General features: G+C 32.3%; 2 protein-coding genes across 2 annotated transcripts; both read left to right on the top strand.

Moving 5' to 3' along the window:
* Positions 1-68: 68 nt before the first annotated feature.
* LOC124834788 (lysine-specific demethylase REF6-like) lies at positions 69-10,511 on the top strand. Its single transcript, XM_088104934.1, has 12 exons — positions 69-1,079; positions 1,154-1,232; positions 1,325-1,392; positions 1,530-1,680; positions 2,903-3,594; positions 4,427-5,056; positions 5,608-6,863; positions 7,521-8,978; positions 9,093-9,233; positions 9,435-9,645; positions 9,754-9,925; positions 10,244-10,511. Exons 1-8 carry the CDS (start codon positions 302-304, stop codon positions 8,481-8,483), a joined length of 4,617 nt encoding a protein of 1,538 aa, XP_087961060.1. The 5' UTR covers positions 69-301; the 3' UTR covers positions 8,484-8,978; positions 9,093-9,233; positions 9,435-9,645; positions 9,754-9,925; positions 10,244-10,511.
* Positions 10,512-18,162: 7,651 nt separating this feature from the next.
* Positions 18,163-22,426, top strand: LOC124834787 (zinc finger CCCH domain-containing protein 67-like). The gene is made up of 6 exons (XM_047309578.2): positions 18,163-18,837; positions 19,463-19,528; positions 20,262-20,393; positions 20,513-20,785; positions 21,541-21,810; positions 22,034-22,426. The coding sequence occupies exons 1-6, from the start codon at positions 18,334-18,336 to the stop codon at positions 22,235-22,237; spliced, it is 1,449 nt and encodes a 482-aa protein (XP_047165534.1). The 5' UTR covers positions 18,163-18,333; the 3' UTR covers positions 22,238-22,426.
* The last annotated feature ends 1,964 nt before the right edge of the window (positions 22,427-24,390 follow it).

Here is a 24,390-nt window from a genome sequence, read left to right as displayed (position 1 = left end):
AGTAAATAACACTTCACACCAAGGTCAAATGATCTTCAAACCCACGCACACACTTTCTCTCTGCCTCTCCCCTGCTTTCACTTTTTTTCTCCTTCACAACATCAAAAAAACAGAGACAGCTAATACTAACAACAAATTAAAAACTTCAAAAAGTCACTCATACCAAAACCACCACACAAAATTCCATTTTCTATAAGGAATACAAAAAATGTTCAAAAAAGGAATCTGATCAAATCAAGTTTTTGGAGAAAAGAACAGAGCAGTGAGTGAATGAGACAGTGAGCTCAGCTGAATCCCGAGAATGGCAGCTTCGGAGGAAGTACTGCCGTGGCTGAAGTCGCTGCCGGTGGCGCCGGAGTACCGCCCAACCGAGGCGGAGTTTCAAAACCCGATCGCCTATATCTTTAAAATTGAGAAAGAAGCCTCTCAGTACGGAATCTGCAAGATCATTCCCCCGCTTCCCCCTTCTCCTAAGAAAACAGCAACTGCCAACCTCACGCGCTCCCAGCCCACCTTTACCACGCGCCAACAGCAGATCGGCTTCTGCCCCCGACGTGTTCAGCCAGTGCGCCGCCGCGTATGGTACAGCGGTCATCACTACTCTCTTCGGGAATTCGAAGCCAAGGCTAAGGCCTTCCACAAAACCTACCTCAAGAAAAGCAAACCCAAACCCTCCCCTCTCGAACTCGAAACGCTCTACTGGAAAGCCACTTTAGACAAACCCTTCTCTGTCGAATACGCTAACGACATCCCTGGCTCCGCGTTTAGTCCCCTCCGTGCTTTGCGCGATGCCGATTACGTTGGTGACACCCCATGGAATATGAGGGCGATTTCGCGGGGGAGCGACTCGCTTCTTAGGTTCATGAAAGAGGAAATTCCCGGCGTGACGTCACCCATGGTCTACGTGGCCATGTTGTTCAGCTGGTTCGCGTGGCATGTGGAGGATCACGACTTGCATAGCTTGAATTACCTCCATTTCGGCGCTCCCAAGACTTGGTATGGCGTGCCTAAGGATGCTGCCGTCGCATTCGAGGAGGTTGTCAGAGTTCATGGCTACGGTGGCGAGATCAATCCTCTTGGTTGGTATCTTTCTCAATTCTTTCGTAGCCATGCATTATTGTTTTAACTTATCTGGTTACTGTGCCTTCAACAGTTACTTTTGCTATTCTTGGCGAGAAAACCACGGTGATGTCACCGGAGGTTTTTGTTGGTGCCGGTGTTCCCTGCTGCAGGTATTGTGTGTTTGTGTAGGAGTGGACTATATATAGAGGACTTCGTAGCTGTGTATGTATCTTAACTTTAATTTTCCACTGAATTGAGTCAGGCTGGTTCAAAATGCTGGGGAATTTATAGTGACGTTTCCAAGAGCTTATCACACAGGATTTAGTCATGGTAAGATTCTTTATATTCATACTTCACAATCTACTAATGGAACCACAGCCTTAAATATTCTCTCTCTATCTCTCTCTGTTTCTGGGGTAATGATGATTGTGTTTCCTGTTCTAAAATAATTTGGATGTGTTTTGTAGGGTTTAACTGTGGAGAAGCGGCTAACATTGCGACGCCTGAATGGTTAAGGTTTGCTAAGGATGCTGCTATTCGAAGGGCTTCCATTAACTATCCTCCCATGGTGTCACATTTCCAGTTGCTTTATGACCTTGGCCTTGCCTTGTGTTCTAGGTTTGTCTTTCCGAATTACCTATTGGAGTTAATACAAATACCTTAGCAGAATTGTTTATTTCTTTTTTATGGGCTGGACTTCATTAAGTTGATTGATGCTATCTTTAATAATGCTCTTAACTTGATGAAGATGTATCTGTGTGTACCACTAGCTGAAAATCTGCATCATATATGTATAATATCTGATTAGGTTATTGATAGTGAGTAATAGTGACCATTAGATATGATATTCTCAGTGACCTTGGTGGCATGAGTTTTTATTGGTGTTTCGAAAATCATTCAGTTAGACCAGAAAACAGTGAATTGGTCGGTTAAATGCTTCAAATAAACCATGAAACGGGAATATGAAGAAAAATCAGTTTATAGCGGGTCAAATGACAATGCTTAATACAATACCATGTTAGCATTTTTTCTTAAAAGGTTAAAACATGAAGAAAAATCAGGTTATAGTGGGTCGATGGAAAATGCTTAATATAATACCATATCGGTATTTTTTCTTAAAAAGAATAAAGATAGACTTAAAATGTTTTCTATTTTCTTTTTCATTCTGAATATAAAGGTATTATTATTATTATTATCATTATTAAATAATGATGTATGTTGTTGAAATTCATAACACCATTTCAACTAATTTGCTCTTTTTTTAAAAAAAAAAAATTAGCTAAATTAGTTGAAAACAATAAATTGGTCAATAATTTGTATTGTTGTTCTGAAGTTCTATATTTAAAGCTAAAGTTGTTGAATGAGACTTTGATTTCCGTGACTACTTTCTCAATTCATATAAGGACAGAAAAATTTTATGCTACTTATTTCAAATATTTGTTAATTTTTTTTATTGGAAAACAGGTCAATTGATTTGGGTATTTTAGGAAATAAATAATTAATGCATTATTCTAACAAATTTTCTGAAAATGGTCTTATAAATAGGACTAGAGGAAATATAATGTATTTGAACTTTTATATATACTTTAAATATTAAGAACCAATAAAGCCATGTTTTACTTTTCATTTTTTGTTAGTATAAAGTTATGATATTATCTTTCATCAATATTATTTTATGTACATTATTACCATTATTTTATTAATGTCGGCTTGATATGGATTCAACCACAATCGAATCATTTAACCTTGACTAGTTCAATGATCGGTCTTATTTTAGAAGCATTAGTTTTTATTGCTGTAATAGATGCACCCTGTAATTTCTTGTGAAATCTTCATACAGAATCCCTGGAGGCATTAGAGCTGAACCACGGAGTTCTCGGCTTAAATATAAGAGAAATGGTGAAGGAGAAACTGTAATTAAAGAACTATTTGTACAGGACGTGGTAGAGAACAATGATCTGCTTCACACACTCAGCAAAGGATCTGATATAGTACTTCTCCCTCGTAGCTCTTCTGATTTTTCTGTTTGCTCAAAATTACGCGTTGGGTCACGACAACTAAAAGTGAACCCTGACTTTTCTCTCAATGTATACAATTACGAGGGAATGGATTCCTCAGATTTTATTTCTAATGACCTTATGTTCAACAGGAATCATGGAATCAAACAAGTAAAAAGTTTTTATTCTGTAAAAGAGAAGTTTGTTACGTTGTGTGAAAGGAACAGGGTTCTGCCATTAAGTTCAAATGGGAACATATACACTTCAAGTTCAAAAACACTGCAACGAGACAGTAAAAAGGAAACAGATCAAGGAGATGGATTGTCAGATCATAGACTATTTTCATGTGTCACATGTGGAATATTAAGCTTTTCCTGTGTTGCCATTGTGCAGCCCAGAGAACCAGCAGCTACGTACCTTATGTCGGCTGATTGTAGTTTCTTTAATGATTGGATTGTTGGTTCTGGAGTAACTAGCAATAAATTTTCAATTGCCCATGAAGATGCAAGTATTCCCAAGCCAAGAACATATACAGGCAGGTTCTATTTATTAATGAATACACATCCTTGGGTTTTTCACTACTGTGTGTCATATGCCCATTAGGAAATATATGTGAAAGCTGAGCTTCATGTACAGCTTGTACTGACTACTTTCTGCTGTAGAAAAATCATACATTTTGCATTAGCATGAGCTAGAGCCATCCAGCTTTGTTATGTGCATTTTTTTGGGGTTTAATGATTGTTTTCTCCTGACCTTTTTTTACCCGAGTTGAAGAGTTTATGAGTGAAGAGAGAACGTAAAGTGGGAGATGTTTTCCATTGTTATCAATAAATAGAGGAATTATCAATTCTTTTACCGAGTTTTGTTATGCCACTATAATTTCCTGTTCTTTTCTTTTGTTTCCCTTCTTCTGGTTGTGGTGTGAGTAGATTTTTCTTGCAACTATTTTTTGAAACATGATCTTCATCTTCTTTTTTTCATTAAAACAAATATTTCCTTTGATAGTACCATATTAGCTGAGGGCAAAGTCATTTGGCTTTAGTCCTGTCTGGTATGGGTCCAGCAGTGTTCTTGTAGACAAGGGAGATCCTTGAGTTGATTAGTTATACATTTGTCTCTTGAATGCTGAATCACAGAGTGGTCCTGCCATGTGCTTATCATTCTTTACATAATGAGAGAGAAAAAATGTGCATGAATATGGCAAAGCCTTTATGATGTGCATATGAAAAGTAGCAACTTACCTTTCTAAGCAGCCAGATGCCTTTTGTTTTGTATCTCTTTTACTTTTTCTCTAACATGTTTTTTCTGTATATGAATTCTTAGTTTCAATCTTCCTTACCAATGACACAACTTGTTCCACAATGCAGGATGGACTAAACAAAATGCCCAACATGATTCAAATGGTGTTCCCATTCAATCTGTTAAGCACCATGCACAGATTGCTGATCAAAATTATGAGGAGGCTTTAAATTCTGGAAGAGAAAAAGGCAATACAGCTCTTGCATTATTGGCATCAGCGTATGGAAATTCTTCTGACTCTGAGGAAGATCGGGGGGGATTAGATATTGCACTTGATGATGATGAATTGAATGCAGTAAACCATTCAACCTCTAATGAATCTCAGGAGATGTCTAGTATGCCTTCTCATTTTCAAGATCCCCATACTAGTCCCATGGTTAGAGTCATTAGACTTAATAAAGGAGATGATATTAATTCAAGAAGAAAAGACAATTATGAGTATTATATGCATAAGAGACTTGAGCAAATTATGACTCCTTTTGACTACTCTGTTAAGTCAGAAGATCATGACAACACTTCAGGGGTGGCATTTAGAAATACTAGGGCTGTGCCCCATCCCACCTTGAATTGTTCCCAAGATACTCACACTGATGAAGACTCGTCTAGAATGCATATCTTTTGTTTAGAGCATGCTGTAGAAGCAGAGCAGCAACTTCGTCCAATCGGAGGAGCACACATATTGCTCCTATGTCATCCAGGTCTAATATTTCAATAATTTAGTACTCCCCTTTGTTTTTGTTTTTTTTTTATTAAAAATGGAACACATTTTGTACTGCATTTTTATCTCAAGCCCAAGTTCTTCGGAAAAATACACTGCCTTGTTTGTCTGAAGTCCCTTGGTCATTAAGCATGGGAGTCTTTGTTGGAATATTTGTTCAATTTAGATTGCATGGTAATAAATGTGAGTTTTTCCCCCTGTTGATAAGTCTGTTCAAGTATGCTAATAAGCAAACTTCAAGTGGTCTGATTGATCCATTATCCTTGAAGATGTAAACACATATGAAGTTTGATGTTTATGGTTCTACATGGACAAACTGTACCTATTTCATGGTTTGAGTGAACATTTGCTACCATTAGTATCCATAGTAATTTGTGTATAGTGTTTGAACTCATTGCTACTGATTGATGTTCGGTCATTATTTGCATTTTTTCATATTTGTGAGTTTGTCTTTACAGTGTTTAAAGCATACTGTAACTCGTTTTCCCCTCCTTGCCAATCTTTCATGATTTGTTTTGCTTATTTCTACAGATTATCCAAAGATAGAGGCTGAAGCAAAGTTTGTGGCAGAAGAACTGGGGATTGGTTATACGTGGAAGAATACTGTATACAGGCAGGCCAACAGGGAAGATGAGGAGAGGATCCAATCAGCTCTGGATAGTGAGGAAGCTATTCCTGGAAATGGGGACTGGGCTGTAAAGCTGGGAATCAATCTCTTTTATAGTGCCAATCTTAGCCGTTCAGCACTTTACAGTAAGCAGATTCCTTACAATTCTGTTATATATAAAGCATTTGGTCAAAGCTCTCCAGGAAGCTCGCCTACAGAGCCCAAGGTCTATCAGAGAAGGACCAACAAGCAGAAAAAGCTAGTTGCTGGGAAATGGTGTGGCAAAGTTTGGATGTCCAATCAAGTCCATCCTCTTTTAGCCAAAAGAGATTCTGAAGATGTTGAGGATGAAACAAGCTTACATGGGTGGCCATTGCCTGATGAGAAAATTGAGAGATCAGAAAGCAACCACAAAAGCAATACCTCAACTCGAAAATCTGGTAAGAAATGGAAAAAATCTGTTGAGAAAGGAGGAATCTGGGAAGAAAGCTTTGTTGAGAGAGATTGGCTTTCAGATAACTCCATTGAAGATAAATCCAATAAATATCAAAGGAGGATTATTGGGGGTAAGCGCTCCAGGCATATTGAGAGATATGATACTGCTTCGGAAGGGGATTATTCTCCTCTGCCACTTCATAGAAAGCCTATAACCAAGCATTCAGAATCTAGTGAAGATGATGCAATGTCTGATGATTTGCTGGATGATGATTCTTGTATACAGCATCGGGGGAGGGCTAACACCAACGAAGCTAAATTAATTGACAGTGATGTGTTTTCAGATGATACAATGGACTATGGTTCTGATTGGTTGCGGAGGGGGGAGCTTAGCAATGAGCAAGATGCTATTTCAGACGATTCATTGAGTGCTGGTTCTCTTCAGCTGCACGGAAAGACTCCCAAAGGCAAGTATGATAAATACATTACTGAAGAAGACGTGATTTCTGATGACCAAAGGGAGGTTTGTTTATGGAAGCAGAGAGGGAAGATATCTAAAGGCAGACAAAGATCACTTTCTGCTAAAAATGAAGATGGTCTGAAGCACCATAGGCAGAAGCAGCAACAAAGGAATCTGAGAAGCAGGCAAGACAAGCACTTTGCAGTAGAGAATATTACATCTGATGACCAAATGGAGGGTCGGTTTTTCAAGTGTCAAAGAAGGATTCCTAATATTAGAAAGTGGGTTTTAAGCCTAACTCAACCCCACAAAACCGGCTTGTAAGGTGAGGTTTGCACCTCACTTATATATTATAAATTGGCCTTATCTCTAGTCGATGTGGGACTTCCAACACACCCCCTTCACGCCGAGGTATAGACATCTCGTGCGTGATAGTAGAAATTGGGTGGTCCAATAGCGGCCCGATTGCGGGTGGAATAGAAGAATAGAATGCCCACTTAGAACTCGCTAGGATAGGCACTAACCATGGCTCTGATACCATATTAGAAAGTGAGTTTTTAAGCCTAACTCAACCCCACAAAACCGGCTTGTAAGGTGAGGTTTGCACCTCACTTATATATTATAAATTGGCCTTATCTCTAGTCGATGTGGGACTTCCAACACACCCCCTTCACGCCGAGGTATAGACATCTCGTGCGTGATAGTAGAAATTGGGTGGTCCAATAGCGGCCCGATTGCGGGTGGAATAGAAGAATAGAATGCCCACTTAGAACTCGCTAGGATAGGCACTAACCATGGCTCTGATACCATATTAGAAAGTGGGTTTTAAGCCTAACTCAACCCCACAAAACCGGCTTGTAAGGTGAGGTTTGCACCTCACTTATATATTATAAATTGGCCTTATCTCTAGTCGATGTGGGACTTCCAACACCTAAAAACAAGCAAGTGAAGTTAATCGAGGAGGAAGATGTAATGTCTGATGACCAGTTGAAGGATGACTTTCAGAAGCCCCAAAGAAGTACTCGAAGGAGCAGGCAAAATAAATACAATGATAAAGATGTTATGGATGACTTGGCAGAAAATAATTTTCATATACTGTATAGAACTCGTAAAAGGAAGCAAGTTAAAGGTATGGACGAGGACAATATAGATTCAGATGATCAAATGGATGATATTTTGCATCAGCAGCACAAAAGAACTCTTCAAAGTAAGCAGTCTAAAGCACAGATTCTTCAACAAACGAAACAAACTAATCCACGCCATGCAAGAAACAAGACATCCCATCCTGCCAAACAGAAACAAGGTGCTCATACGCAAATGAAATCAAAGGCTGCTCGGCAGACAAAGAATCAATCTGGTAACTCCAAAGACTTAACATTACATGTGGAAGAGGAGGACGATGGTGGACCTCGCACGCGACTTAGGAGGAGAGTCCTAGAAAAAGAGTCAGAAGGAAAATTGAAAGAAAAGAGAACCAAAAGGGAAAAGGAGAAGAATACAACTGCTGCAAAGGTTTTAGTTGGCCATGCCAAAACAAAGGATGAGGAATCAGAATATCAATGTGACATCGAGGGATGTACCATGAGTTTTGGGTCTAAACAGGAGCTGTTGCAACACAAGAGAAATATTTGTCCTGTGAAAGGATGCGGAAAGAAGTTTTTCTCACACAAATATCTAGTGCAGCATCGTCGAGTTCATGAGGATGACCGCCCATTGAAGTGCCCTTGGAAAGGGTGCAAGATGAGTTTCAAGTGGGCATGGGCACGCACTGAGCACATTCGAGTCCACACTGGTGCTCGTCCTTATGTGTGCGCTGAGCCAGGGTGTGGGCAAACATTTAGATTTGTTTCTGATTTCAGTCGTCATAAGCGAAAGACTGGTCATGCAACCAAAAAGAATTGTTGATAGCATGTGCGCTAGTGATAGATGTTAGCATTGTTGACAAATTTATTAATATATTGCTCAATGTCGTCTAGGGCTAGGTGTTAATTAACAGTTTAGGATATATTCCCTGAATCTGTCATTGGGAATAACTATTAATTCTGCTTGGTAAGGTGTTTTTGTACCCATTTATTATAGTAGCAAGCAAAGCAATTTCTTAGATATAGAAACATGATTATCATTCATCGCATATCTCTCCTGCTTGGTGCGGAATTCATATTCCAAGCTAGAAGGTCCTACTCATGAGATACCTAAGTCATGCTCTTTTGATTCCAACTGTTCACAAAATTTTATGGGTCTGATCTTTGGAATGGTAGCAGGCACATTTTTCTGTAGCATGGTCATGACTTCTATTTACCCTACACCAACTCATTGGATGACGAATTTCCAATCACCAATAGATTGAAGTGGAAGTGGCATATGGAGAATCTTCTTAAGATCAGCATGTGGTCATTTTTAGTAATCTATTCTCGTCCATACTCTTTGCTTACAGTTCCTTTTTCTTTACCATGTTTCCCGTTTTCATACTACTTTTAGTACTTTATTTTGACCCCTATTCTATTTGAATTACAGAAACAGAAAAAGAGCTGTGATGGTGATTTAAATGAGGAAAGAAGAGGATGATAAAGATACATGAAAATGGTTCAATATTAATAATGTCATTTGAGTGGTTTTAAGTTCACTTGGCCAACAATCTGTCTTTCAAACAACCAGGCTAGTGTCTATGCCTTTGTTTCTCTCTATTTCACTGATTCTCTCTTTTCTTAATTAAAATTGTGTTGAATCTGTTGTAAAATTAATGATGATAAATTGATCAATTAAGAGTTGGTTTCCTCTGTAAATTCTTTCGGATTACATTTTTCTGCTTGATCACGTGTGACCGTGTGATACTTTTTCCTGGAACTTTCTTATCAGGACCCTGTTGGTAGGTGATTGTAGATTCCTACACGAGTCATGGACAATGGGAGAGAGAACTTTAACAGAAGAAGTATCTGCACTTCTACCATTATTTTGTGTTGGATTCAGTGCTGCTGATGGTGTGCTTGATGCTTATTCTTTGTGTTGATTGCTGCTGTTCTTCATATTCATTATCAATAACACTTCAAATCACAATGATCAGTTAAAGGTGAGGATACCGTTAGCTTCAGAATTTCTTTTTCTTTTCCTATTTGAAATTATGCCGTTCAATTATTAAGTGTAAGTATTGTATAGTTAAGAGCTGTATGTCTTGTAGGAGCGGCAATGTGGATTCAGTTGCTTCATGTGCTATTAAATGAAACGTTTTAAGCCTGAGAATGGGGCTTTATTATCGAAGGATGAGACTATTTCTGTGAACTTGTGCATGTTGCTCCTGACAGGGGAGATCATGTTGTACGTTTTCCTAAAAGGAGATGGTAAACCTTAAGGTAGGGTAATCCAATTTTTTTTTCAGGTCTTAGATTTTTAACGCAACAAAACTTCTGAGCTGTCTGAATTAACAATTATTTTAGCTGTTTCGTTGATATGTCTCCTGCATGACCCGTGTTCTTTTTATGGTGCAAATTTCTTAATTGGACTCTTTCTTCTACTTGTGTTATTGCCCCTTCATCATGGATAATCTCTCTGCCAAAATGGTTAAAGTTTATTTTAGTTTCTGTTCTTTGAGTTGTCACTGTTTCGAAAAATTTGTTTTAAAGTTTCACTAAAGTGATAGAGTCGCCTGAAATGGTTGTTTGTTTTCATAGGTGTAATGCAGGTTTGCAACAATTTAAGGATGCAAAATGACGGGGATTCACTGGCAGGTTTCACCGATAAGCTGCCAAGGTGTGGAAAGACTAGTACACCTGCCATCCTCCGCTAAAGAAGTTGTGTATGTTTCTAATTATAGTTTTTACCATAATTACAAAATATATGATTTTCATTTATATTTTTCTATACCGATCTGATTATACAATATTTTGTACCACCATACAAATATATAATTTAGCTAATAAATATTTTCATTTCCGCTTCTTTTTTTCTCAAGTTGGTAAATGGACGTAGTACATTTTCAACTTGTCTAATAATCTTTCAAAAATTTGGCTTTCCGGTCAGAATATCTGCAAACTGGTTTTCAGATCAATATTTTGCAATTCCAAAGTGTTCTTTATCAAGTTATTCTTGGATGAAAAACTAACAACCTTCACATGCTTTATACTATCATAAGCTGGTTCTTTCCAACTAGAAAATATATCAATTCTCACGTGGAGTCAGCTAAAGTTTACTTAGAAATAAATATAGTAGATAATTGACTTATAAATATAATATTTGAGTTAGACAGATTTTAGTTACAAATGTAGTTACTGATAGGGTATGGTGAGGTTATAATCATAAGTAGGCTTAGGAATATATAGTGACACAGTTAGGCAATTTTTTTTTTTTATTATATTAGGTTCTTGAGGATACAACTGGTGTGATATATTATCAGGCATCAAAAAGCAAACCTTCGATCTCGACATCCTCAAGTTCTTTCTCATTACGTGGTTGTTGATCATCAAATTATTGCACTCTCATCGTATTGTTACATGCTCTCATCATCTTCTGATATACTTTGTTAATCCCATTTCTCTAATCTGAACTCATTATCTACTTCTTCTAAAAGAAAAATCTGAATTTTATCATAATTCTTCCCCTAAATTTCAGATTTGGGGAAAAATATATCGAGGTCTTCTGAAAAATTGTTTGGTTTGTGGATTGTGACAGATATCCTTCTTGATTTTCAGCATACAATTATCTCTCATTTTCTTTTCTTGAGGCTCCACTTTCCAAGGATAAGGGACAATTTTTCCTTTCCAATGTGCATTTTCATTTATTTGTGATAATTCGTCATAGTTGAATTCATTTAAAATGATACTTATGTTAAAGATAGTTTTATATTGAACTATAAGTAAAGAGATCCAATAATTTATGGAATGAAAAAAATATTCGAACTTCTGGTAACAAATTGGAAAATATGATTTATTCTATGATTTCTCATTCATATATTTTTATATACAGAATATTCTATTCTTATAGTATCTGATTTTTATAAATCAGGTCTAATCATATAATATTTTATATTAGATTTATAATTTAAAAAATAAAATATCTCATTTCAATATTAATAACTTATTATTCTTGAATTTTATTTATAATGAGTTACATGCCTTCATAATTTAGTGTTAGCATTTGAATGGATATAGGGTGATTTAGTTGAATTATTTTAATTATTCGTTTCATGCCCGTCGGCATTTTGACGGAATAAATCGTAATTTCAGATTTTGTGATTTCGGATGCAGATTTTGAAAGACTAGCTCCTACATTAGTTGGCTCTTTGTCCTCGCCAGCCATATGCTCTATTTTGTTCATTTGCATTCAAATCTAGGTTTTAATGATTCAATTATGTGTTGATATGTTAATACATATTTTCTATTTACTATTATAATATTATATTTGTAAATTAAGGCTTTTGCTTTCTAACATAATGTTAAATAAGCTATATGTAAGTTGTACATAATCTATTTGTTGATGGTGTATATTCTTGCAAAAAATGTAACAGCTAACTGATAATTTCCACTTTTTAATCTATAATTCAATCTTAAATCCTTTTCTGGTCAAGTAACTTTTTTTTAGAAATGCCCTGTTATATTTTTAAATAAATCAATTTTTAAAACCATTGTTAAAACTACCTACTTTAATTTTTAAAATCTACAAATTTGCTACTTATTTCCAACGCTTCTTAATTCCTTTTTTTTTCGGCCTTTCCTAAAGGAAATAATTTTGTTTTCTATTTCATAATTATTTAAATTTTGGTTCAAACCTTTTCGGTATATTTTTTTCCTTGCCTTTAACTTCACACACACATGTATAAGTGGTTCAAGGGTTTAGAAACTTAAAACAAATTTAAGAATGAAATTTTATAATTACAATTTATTTATAAACTTTTTATATAAAATTATTTATTAAATCATCGTAATTAATTTTATTTAATTTTGACACGTTTTTCAATTTCAACTTGTGTTAATAGTTTATTCATTATTTCATTTTCATTATTTATTAAAAAACTAAACTTTAATCTAATTAATAGTTTTGATATTTAGTTCAAGCAAAAGTTTTAGTTTCTCATTAAAATATATATATATATATATAGAAAAACTCTTTAATCCCATTAATTGAAAAGTACTAAAAAGTAAAATAGAAAAACTTTCTCACAGTATACTAACCAGAAACAAAAATAAAAATATTAGTATACATAGTTTGTATGAGATTTAAATAATGATTTTTTTCTCAAAAGAAAAAATTTATAATAGTAAAGAAAATAAGGAGAGTCAAGGAATGAAATCATACAAAGATAAAAGAAGAAAAGAAAAATAAAATTTGATTATAAGAGAATATAATAACTAATTATTCTCTGTTATGAATTAATGATTTGCTATATTTATTATTCATATTTGTTTGAAGAGTAGTAAGTTTGTTTGTTCCAAAGATAAAAATTCTTGAATGAGAAAATAAAATAAAAGACAAGATGATATAATCCAAAAGGTAAAAATTCCAAAAGATTTATTTGACATAATTATTAAAAATGATGAGATCTCAATAAATTATGTCACGAATAAGATAATATGCAACTAAAGTGAAGTTAACACTGATGATGTTTTTACATTTAATATAGCGATGAGTGACAATGAAGATTAAGAACCAATGACCATTGAAGCTTGTGGACAAAGAAATGATTGGTCAAAATAGAAAGATGCAATAGAAGCATAATTATATTCGTTTGCTAAATGAAATGTTTTTGGACCTGAAGTTCACACACCTATGGGTAAAACCCGTTGCATACAAATGATGTTTTGCGCAAAAATAAAACGAGAATGGTAAATTGTTAGATACAAAGCACAATTAGTTGCTTAAGGTTTCACAAAGACTTGGTATTGATTTGTTAAGAGATATATTCACTAGTATGAGATACAACAATATTTCGATATTTGATTAGCCTAGTTGTACAAAAAGGTATGCATTTACATCTAAGAGATGATCTTACAACCTATTTGTACAATTCTCTTGGAAATCATATTTATATGAGACTTCTTGAAGGATTTAATTTGCCCAACAAAACAAATTCTAAAAAGGATTATTCAATAAAATTGAATAAGTTCCTTTGTGAATTAAAGCAATAAAGACGATTATAGTATAACCATCTTAGTGAGTATTTGTTAAAAGAATGATATTTGTTCTTATATTTATATGAAAAATTACAAAATGAATTTGTCATAATTATTGTTTATGTAGATGAAGGATCTTGGAACTCTTAATAAGCTCACAAAGAGAAAAAATTTGAGATGAAGGATCTTGGAAATACAAATTTTTATTTGAGATTAGAACTTGAGTATTTAAATAAAGGTGTTTTTTGTACATCAAGAATCTTATATAAAAAAGGTACTTAAAGAGGTTCTATATGGACAAGTCACGTCCTTTTAATGGCTGTGAGGGCATTAGGGTCTTGTTCACTTGAGTGGATTTGAGGGAGAGTAATTGAGGGGATTTGAAAATAAATTTTTTTGTTGATTATTTAAATGAATTTGGAGGTAAATGAGATTGGATTTGGAAGTAAATTTTTTTAATTTGTCACGTTAATCAAATCCTACACTAATTCTCACAATCTTTACTTCCAAATTCATTCTCACTTACCTCCAAATTGACTCAAATAAACAACAAAAAATTTTATTTTCAAATCCTCTCAAATCCTCTCAATTACTCTCCCTCAAATCCACTCAAGTGAACAAGGCCTAGATGTTGATAAATGCCTTTTTAAACATAAGAAAAAAGATGATAAACTTCTTGGTCTATAAGTAGTGCAATAAGAACACTAATGTATTTTGTTAATTATACTCGATTTGATATAACATTTGCTCTAAATTTGTTAACCAAGGTATGGTTCTTCACTTACAAGAAGACATTGAACTAGAGTAAAACATATACTTCCTTATTTTAAAGGTACTTTGAATATGGGCTTATTTATCCAAATTAGTAAAAATCAGATCTAATGAGTTAGGCAAGTGCATGTTATTTATCAGATCTCACAATGATTGTTCATAAATAAAATATTTGTTCACGTGTGATGGCACAACAATTTCATCGAGAGAAACAAAATATGTGATGAATAATATTGTATTGAAGAATAAATAATGATGTATTTTTTTTTCTTCAATAGGTTTTTATTTCAAAAAAAATTTCCTAATAAGATTTTCACACGGAACATTCTATGATCACTGGACACCTAATGGAAAGTGTTATGTGTTGTCCATAAATATACTACATTTACTCGTATGATTGATTGATTTGCTACACTTACTCATATAATTACTCTTTTTGTGATATTTAAATATTTGTAATATTGATTATTTTTTATGATATTTAAATATTTGTAATATTGATTACTCTATAAGATATTTAAATATTTACAATATTTATTTTGTATGATATTTAAATATTTGCATTAACTATTTGATTTTTATCCTATTTTTGGTTACATTTTCTATAAATATGATTTTTTCTATTAGTAATAAAACATATATAAATTAATTTCAATTATCTCTTATATCTCTTATTCCTTTTTCTTCTTATTTCTATTATAACTTTATTTTATAATATTTTCTTTTTTCTAAACAAAATTATATTTTATTGAAAAAAATATTTTAATTCATTAAATGTCATTTTTAATATAATAAAATTAAAAGACATGATACTAATTTAATTACATTTTATTTTCAAACATAAATTTATAATTAATTTAATGAAGATATAATAGTACTAAAAAATATGTTTTGAAACTTTTTTTAAATATAATTTTATAATTAATTTAATGAAAAAATATTAGGGTTAAATTTGTTTTTAAGTTTTTATTCAAGTGAACACCCAAAACAAATGTTAATTATAAATATTTTTTGATATTATTTTGTTTGTACGTATGTGGTTGAAGTTTTTCTTGTAACTTAATAACATGAACTGTTCAAGTTTATCATGATTGAGAAAGTTTTTTTTTCTCACGTAGTGTAACGTGAACTGTTTAAGTTTTTCATTTTTTAACGTAATGTTATATGAACAGTTCAAGTTTATCATAATTGGGCAGTTTATAGTCTTGGTAAAACCACATTAATTATAATTTCCAATATAAATATTTTTTATTTCTAGTTAGTCTTAAATATTTCTGACACATAACCACTCTTAATAAAAAAACTTTCCCATTTTAAACGCTCTAAAATATGCAAATAACTGTAAAATAATTTTTAAAGTCATGAAAGAACTGCTCACTTTTTAATTTTTAAAAATCTACCAAGTCAAGTTTCCCATAATTCTATCTTTATTTTTCACAGTTCCTAACCCAAAATATAAGTAAATACATTATTATATTTTAATAGTAATTGTTAAAACTGCTCACCAGTCATAATGAAACTGTCTGACTCCTTTTACTAGCCATCTTATTTTATACATTTTATTTTATTGATATGTTTTCTTCCTATTATGTTCTGTAGAGTAAAAAGTGAAGTCAAATAAAGAAATAAATATATTAAATTTAAGTACTTGTTGTTCAGCAGGAATAAGAAGAATAATTTTGAAAACTATTAATTGTTTATATTTTTATATGGGTGTCAGGAAATATTGAAAGTTAATGAAAAGTAATATTTTGTTTTATCATTCTGACAGTTACACGTATCAAAATAGAAAAATGTTGATTTTTTTTAAGTATTCATTTTTCAGTCACTTTTTATCAAGTCAGGAATTTACTACGATAATTGTAGTATATAAATTTGAGATACCATATTTTCTTTAACTTTCTTTGAACTTATATAATAATTTTCTTATGTATTACATAACAATCACAACTTATTTATTTACTAAAATTGAATCTAATTAATAAAAATACAAAAGTTTTGGGATATTTAAATTGGTCTGTTAGATATGTAAAATAGTTATTCTTAGGGACACCATTTACTAATATTTAACACATTACATGTCATATTCAATACCAAAAAGTCAGCCAACTTCATTAGAATTTAGAACAATTCACATCAATTTATTTAATATTAAGGGTATTGCATAAAATTATTTTCAATATGTGTCAAACTTAGAGGTTAGAAGGGAAGTAGTCAATGTTCCTATTAAGAGTATTGGTAAACCAAAGAGCTTCTTTAATGCAAAGAAGCATATGTAGGTGGTATACTAATCACATTGTATATATATTTTGTCAATTCAATTCATATCAATAAATAAAAAAATGTCACTAACTTAATGGTTAGCATTCAAATAATATGAATTAACTAAAATACTTCATTCAATAAAATATAATTTTGATTAAATTTTTAAAATAGTTTTTTAATTTTTTTTATATATTTTTGATAGATTAAACTCTGGATTCGTGTTTTCTGACCCTTTAAGATTTGGTTTGAGCTATATTTAAATTCTTTTGAAATCTATTGGTTTATATTCTTTTAATTTTTTTTTAATTAATTATATATTAATAATAAAATTTATTTGCAATATATTGTTTAATATGATATGATAGTATGTTTATATTAATATTATTTACTTTTAAATAAGCATATGTTATAAAATAAATTTTAATTTTAATTTTATATCTTAATTAAAGATGATAGGTAAATTAAATTAAGGGTGGAAGCACACCAATCAAATCAAACACTCCCAATTCATTGTTTTGCTTCTTCAGACGTCATTCAGAAATCACACAAATGCAGTTTTAAATGGACATGAAATTACTATGAACTGTTCCCCCAAACTGAAAATCATAAGTATTTTGTTTTAAAAAAAATAGAATTGACATGCCCAAATAACCACTCAACCACTGAGATGATCTCACCTACAACCAAAATAATAATCATTAATATTATTGTTTTGAAAAATATCATATAATATCATATAATTTAATAATGAAATGCTTGACTTTATAATACAAAGAAATGAAGTGTGCAAAAAAAATAATAAAAAAAATAAAACTGAGTTGGATGTTACTTCTGTTGAAGCCACTATGAATTTAGACCATAAATCCACCTATGTATTTTCTTTATTTACAATTGTCAAATACTTTCCATTGTTCTGGATGTAAAACTGACACATTTTATTTTAACTTGACCCAAAAGAAAATATTGATGTAATAATATTACATCATACATTCTCACATTTTCCATTGGTAAAAATACAAAATCCACCCTATTATTAATGAACAAAATAAACGTTATAATTTATTTTATTTTTTTCTTCAATTTTTCTCATTTTTCATTATCCTGATTCGCAAACTAGGACTTAAACTAAAACAAACACTTGTTTTTGTTCTAAACTATCTTATTTCAATATTTATATAAACATTATCCATGTTTGAATATTGTAGAAAGAAAAAGAAAAGATGGTAAAATAATTTTACTAAAAAAATCAACCAAATTCTCAAATGATATATTAATCAAAATCAAAACATGTAAATAGTTGATAATTATAAGGTGATGAGAATCTAAATAAAAGTAGGTTTTATTAACAAGAAGTAAAATAAAACATAGGGCAATATGGTTTCAGAAACAGTACAGAGCACATAAAGATTACAAAGTAGGACACTTTTTTTTCTCTCTTTTTATGTTCACACTCAGTCCTTCAGTTACACTGCTTCTGGTTTTTGATTCCCCTCATATAAAAACGCAACCTTTTTCCTTCTCCTTTCTCTTCTCTTCTCTCTTTGCGACTTATTCCCTTTCTTTTCTTCTTTTCAACAAAAACCACCTTCTGTTATTAGGGTTTGAAATGTGGAGGGAGAATGGAAGGCTCTGAATCCGATTCTGCGCCACTTTCCATTTCCAATGGCGAAGATCCCCAATTGGGGGCTTCTTCTCCCCCTCCTTCTCCTCCTCCTCAATCTTCAGATCTCAATCACGCCGCCGAGCATGAGATACTCTCTGGGGAGCTTCAGAGCAAGTTGGATTTGAAGGCTGAGGATGAAAGTGAGGGCAAAGTTTCCGACTTGAACGACGGTGGAGGAGTTTGCGACGAAGAAACTGCTAAGGGTGATGGAGATAGTAGGGGTTCGGACTCAAATAGTTGGAATGAGGAAGTGGGTGTTGGTGCTGATGAAGATGGTGTTGGTATTGGTGATGTTCATGGTGATGATGGAGAGGAGATGAAGGAAGAGAGAAACAGTGATGTTACTCACCACTACCCTTTGAGGCCTGAAGCTGAGGATTGTGCATTTTATATGAAAACTGGGAATTGCAAGTTTGGGTTTAACTGCAAGTTTAATCACCCTATTAGAAGGAAAACCCAGGTACTTCTTGTGCCTTTCTTCTTCTATGTATTCCTTGTTTAGATGTTATGTTTGTTAGTGATGCTTTTTGTTTTTATATGATTGGTTTGTTTGCATTGATATCTAGTAGTGATCAATATTGCATTGTTGGAGGTTAAGCTTTAGAACAATTCACTTGTGTAAATGGTTATCTTTTCTCCGAGGTTTCCTTTACGGTGACATTGTATTATTTGTGGTGCTGGATTGAGAACAAGAGTAGTTTGCCTTTGCTGAAGGCATACTTTTGATTGGCGTGACTGGTAAATGGTCAGAACTGTTACATCGTGGCTGGTAGGTACTTGATATTGAACTGTAATTTTGGGGGGCAGTGCTATTTTTGGTAGTTTGCTTTTATGATTTTGTAATGTGTCTGTTTTGGTCGGTCTTTTTACTCTATAGCTTTGCAAAATGACTTATTAAGGCTTCAAAATTTGCCTATTTTTGTGAGGTCTCCTTTATGACCTCTTCAGACTTAATAAGGTGTTGGTGATTGAGTATATCAATATCAATGTGGTTCTCTTCACCATTTTATGCCTGGAGACTTATTATACAATGTTCACTTCTTAAAATGCTGTTCTTTGTGTGGATGTTTTAACGATCAACAAAGGCTGTTAGAGAGAAGGCGGGAGAAAGAGAAGAACCCACAGACAGATCAAGCTCAACAGAATGCAAGGTTATTCTCACAATTATGCTTCTAAGCAAATTTTAATTCTCACGTCTGTCATTTCAGCATATTATCATTTTGGCTTTAATGTTCATATTGTAACTATTTAAATACAAGTTCCTCCAGCTATTTGAATTGCCATGGAAGATTGTTTGTTAGTCACTGTAAGGTCAAATCAAGGTGATTCAACCTAATTTATAATTTATATTTTTCATTTCCTTCCGCGACTTTGAGATCATTGATCATTTATATGCTATATGTTCAATTTTGGGTGATATCATATTCTGTCATTTCTGGACTTGTGGGATGTCAGTTCGGTAATATAAATAGATTGTATTCTAAATTAGATTTTTTTTTGGAATAAATATTTGGTCACTTGTTTTTGGATTGTGATGGTGTATGCTATCTTAATAGTTTACATTAGACATGGATAGGGAAAACGGTGAAATATCTGTCAGGATGGATGGTTTGGTTTATTTTGTGGCATTTTTGTTGATTAGCTCTTTCTGGTTTGCTTTATTTTACCCTGACAATGACATTGATTCTATTTAAATGAATGGATAAAAAATTATAAGTAAATGATATCAATTGTTAGGTTGAAAAAATTATTGGAACTTCAAAGGCAACTGATGGGAAAAAGCAAGTTTGTATATGATTTTTCTCTTGCTCAAACCATGTAAAATCAACAAATTTCACCATTCATGACATGTTCATAACAATTTTTTTGCTGATCTAATGGCAGTATTATCAAAGATCTGGGGGTTGTAAGTTTGGAAAATCTTGTAAATATAACCACACAAGAGGAAAAATTTCAACAACACCAGCACTGGTACCAGTTTTTGAACTTAACTTTCTTGGCCTGCCTATTCGTCAGGTAAAATTTTAGTTACTTTCCTATAACAAAAGATATATATGTGTGTGATGTTCGCTTCTTTCTGCAGTATTCTAAAATAGTTGTTTCTTAGATATTAATAAGGTCATGTTTCATGATAGGGGGAGAGGGAGTGCCCCTACTACATGCGCACTGGCTCTTGTAAATTTGGAGCAAACTGCAAGTTCAACCATCCTGACCCTACAGTTGGAGGATGTGATCCTCCTTCAGGGTTTGGTAATGGAGGACCTATTTCATTACAAGGTGTATCACGACCATCTGTACCCTCCTGGTCTTCTCCAAGATCATTAAACGAAGCATCTCCTTTTGTGCCAATGATGCTTTCACCTACTCAAGGAGTTTCTACCCAAAGTTCTGACTGGAATGGATACCAGGTAAATAGATAGATTCAATACCAATAAGCATCTGGCAAGGTGCAATCTATTATATAATTAGTATTGGAGTAGTGCAATGTTAATTCTCTGTTGCTGCAGATACTTTGGCATTGTTGCGTTCACTTTTTTTTCCCTTTTTGCAAATTGATATTGTCCTGTCATTGGTTTCCTTATGTTTTTTAAATAACTTCGTAAATTGTGTGATAATGTCATTGTCACCTGTTGACTATTGCAGACTTATCATTAATTTACATGTTTTGTTATAAGCACACTGAATACTGTAATAAAATAAATATTAAGCCATTTGAGGTTTGAGTGATATATACCCAAATCAATTAGTACAAAAACAGTTCTTGTGATTTAGAATGTGCAGTTTTGTTGATCTGGTGTGTGATCTATTTTGCCACTAGCAAATATATTGAAGAATCATGCATATTAAGCAATGTATGTTTGGCTTTATGCCTAAAAGTGAATTTGAAGTTGCACCTATTACCGATCCTTAAGAATCAAAATATGATTATGGCATCTAATCTTTAGATTTGTTGTAATCATTCTACAGCCCCATTTCCCTTCCTCCCTAGTGTCTCTTATTATTTTTTTGTTGCCTTGATTTTTATGGGGAAGCATCTTACTCTTTGGTATGCGATGCAAGACCTGAGTGGTCTTGTTCACCCTAGTTAACGAACTATTCTGTCTGCTGAACTCATGCAAAAGGTTGTTTTCCGATTAAATTGACCCATTTGTGGTTTTTAAAGGCATCTGTCTACCTACCTGAGAGGAACATGCATCCACCTTCTACATTTGTCTTGAACAACCCAGCAGTCGATACAAATGTTTACTTGCACCATCAGAAGCAGATGTCCGTGGAAGAGTTTCCAGAAAGGCCTGGTGAACCTGAATGCAGCTACTTCTTAAAAACTGGGGATTGCAAGTTCAAATCTAATTGTAAATTTCACCATCCAAAGAATCGGATTGCAAGATTACCTCCATGCAACCTCAGTGACAAGGGTCTTCCTTTGAGACCTGTAAGTTTTTATATCTATAAAGCTGGAAAAATTGTTTTCTTTTGTTTATCATGTGGTTGTGGTAATCTAAAATATTTGGAATAAGCATGGCATTGTTAAAACGAGATGATTGTTTCTGATTCTGAAAAGATATTTCTTTTAATTTGTTTAGTCAAATGGGACTACAAGCTTGATTGACTAGTGTCTGTTATTTAATGTCAATTTTATTTGTGATGAAATCCAGGACCAAAGTGTCTGCTCCCATTACAGTCGCTATGGAATTTGCAAATTTGGACCAGCTTGTAAGTTTGACCACCCTATAAACTTGCAGCCCTTGATGATGTCTGGACTTGGGGACCAGTCATACTCAAATTCAGCTAGTGTGGAGGTGGCTGGGATAGGTGAAAGTACAGCTGAAACTGATGTAACAATTCAGCAATCTGTGTAAACATGTCTTTGAGAATCTTCTAGCTATCACCAAATCTGTAGTTTTCTTCTTAAACATGATAAATTTATTTAACCTTTTTTCTAGCACTGTCCAATGCAGCACAAGCATTGCAAAGAATAGCAACATATATATGTCAAACAGTTTATATGTATTTATCACAAGTAACATTTGCATGTGTAGATTTTCTTATATTCTTCGTTTGTTTCTCTCTGTTGGATAAGTGTTGGATTATAATTAGTGTGGTTTGAAAAGTTTCTTGTGGGTTTTTTTATTTTACATTTGTCAATTTGGTTTTGAAGTTTCTATTTTTATATGATAGTTTATTAGTTTTAGCTAGATTTATGGTTTGGGTCTTCAATAAAAAAATAGAAAAAATAATTAAAAAGTAAGTTGTATTACTATAATTTTTTAAACTTTATTTCTTACATTTTTACTTATTTTTTATTTCCCTCCATTTCGTCTATTTTTTTAACTAAACACTTTATTTTTCTCACATTTAAAAAAAATTATTGAAAATAGTTCTCTATTCTTATCATCCATTTTTTTTCTCCTCATATTTGCATTCTTTTGAAGTGATTTTTGAAATGAACTGTTTTTAAAATAACCATTTATTTAAAAATAGACAGGATTTTCTTATTAGAATAAATCTGAAACTGCTTATTCTAAACAAAGATAAAAAAAGTAAAAACAAAATGTTTATTTTATTAGATAAGCAAAAAAAGAATTAATCCATTATCAATCAAATACTTTATTATTATAAAAGATAAAAAAATTCAATTAGGCTCCTACACTTACGAAATTTTGCAATTAGTAAAATAGAAGTATAACATCATGTTTGATTACCTTTCTCCATTGCTAATGTTGAGTAAAAAATTTATCTTAAGATGAGTAGGTAAACTTCTAATTACGTCATAGAATTAATACAAGATTATCTAAGTATATATAGATTTATATGTCGTGAAATGCAAGTTTTTTGAAGAATGAATATCATAATGTCGTGAAATATATTTACTATCAAAACTAACATTGGTAGTGAATGAAAAATTGATTCTTTCCTTATATGATGAGATTGGGAAGCAAAGAATATTTTGTAGTGAATGATTTCAATAATAGATTTGTCTTTAACGTAGATAAAAGTTTATTGTTTTGTGAAAAATTACTGTTAGTATGAACATGATTACTAAATATCATCATTCTGAAAATGAAAGCAATAGCAAATAAGCAGATAGATAGTAGCAATAACTCCAAAAATATGAAAGTGAATAAATATATTTATTAAGATAGAAAGTGAATAAATATAATTATGAAAAACTAAAACCATTTCGTTATATCTTATCTTGTTTCTTATTACTTTTAATATAAAGAACTCTATCATATCACATTTATATTCTAATATCTACTTTATAATGAAGGAACTATGTCATATTCCATCTCCATTCTGATTCTTATTACTTTAGTCATTAAGAAATTATGTCACATAACATTTTCTTTCTAATACCTACTGTTATAGTCAAATAACTATATGATTTGATATCTTCTACGAGACACGTGTTGAACAAGTTCAGAAAGAAAATAACACGTAACTCTTAAGTCAACATGTACAAGGACTCACAATATCATATATTCAATTAGAGTTATTTTCAATTGATGTTAGTTAGTATTGTTTCTCTGCCAACATTAATGAAAAAATAAATTAAAATTATTTCTCAACCAATTTCAACAAAACTACTTTTCGATGGATGTCGATTAGAATAACTTTTAAATTTGATACTAATTAAATATTTTATCTAAACAATAAAATTAAACTCAATATATTTGAATTGACTTGTTCAATACAAAATATTTGACAAAGCATTAAAATTAAAATAGTTAAAATTTAATATATTTTAATTTTCTAAATATTACAAGAAAATGTTAATTTAACTTCTAAATGTTAGCATAAGCCAAATTGCAACATTATTAATATTGATTTAATCGACTTTAATACGATGAAACAATAAATTTTAAAAAAATAAAAAACAGTCAAATTATTTTAAATTTTTTCATAAATATATATTTATGTTAGTGTTAAATGACTTAATCACGATAAATTAAACGCAAAATTATTTTTAATTTTTTATTAAATAAATGTTTGTATTGGAATTTAAATACTA

The sequence above is a fragment of the Vigna umbellata genome, chromosome 1 (assembly GCF_029865625.1).
Source record: "Vigna umbellata cultivar VRB3 chromosome 1, Vumbellata_1.0, whole genome shotgun sequence".
NCBI lineage: Eukaryota > Viridiplantae > Streptophyta > Magnoliopsida > Fabales > Fabaceae > Vigna > Vigna umbellata.
This window is presented reverse-complemented; position numbering and strand designations above follow the sequence as displayed.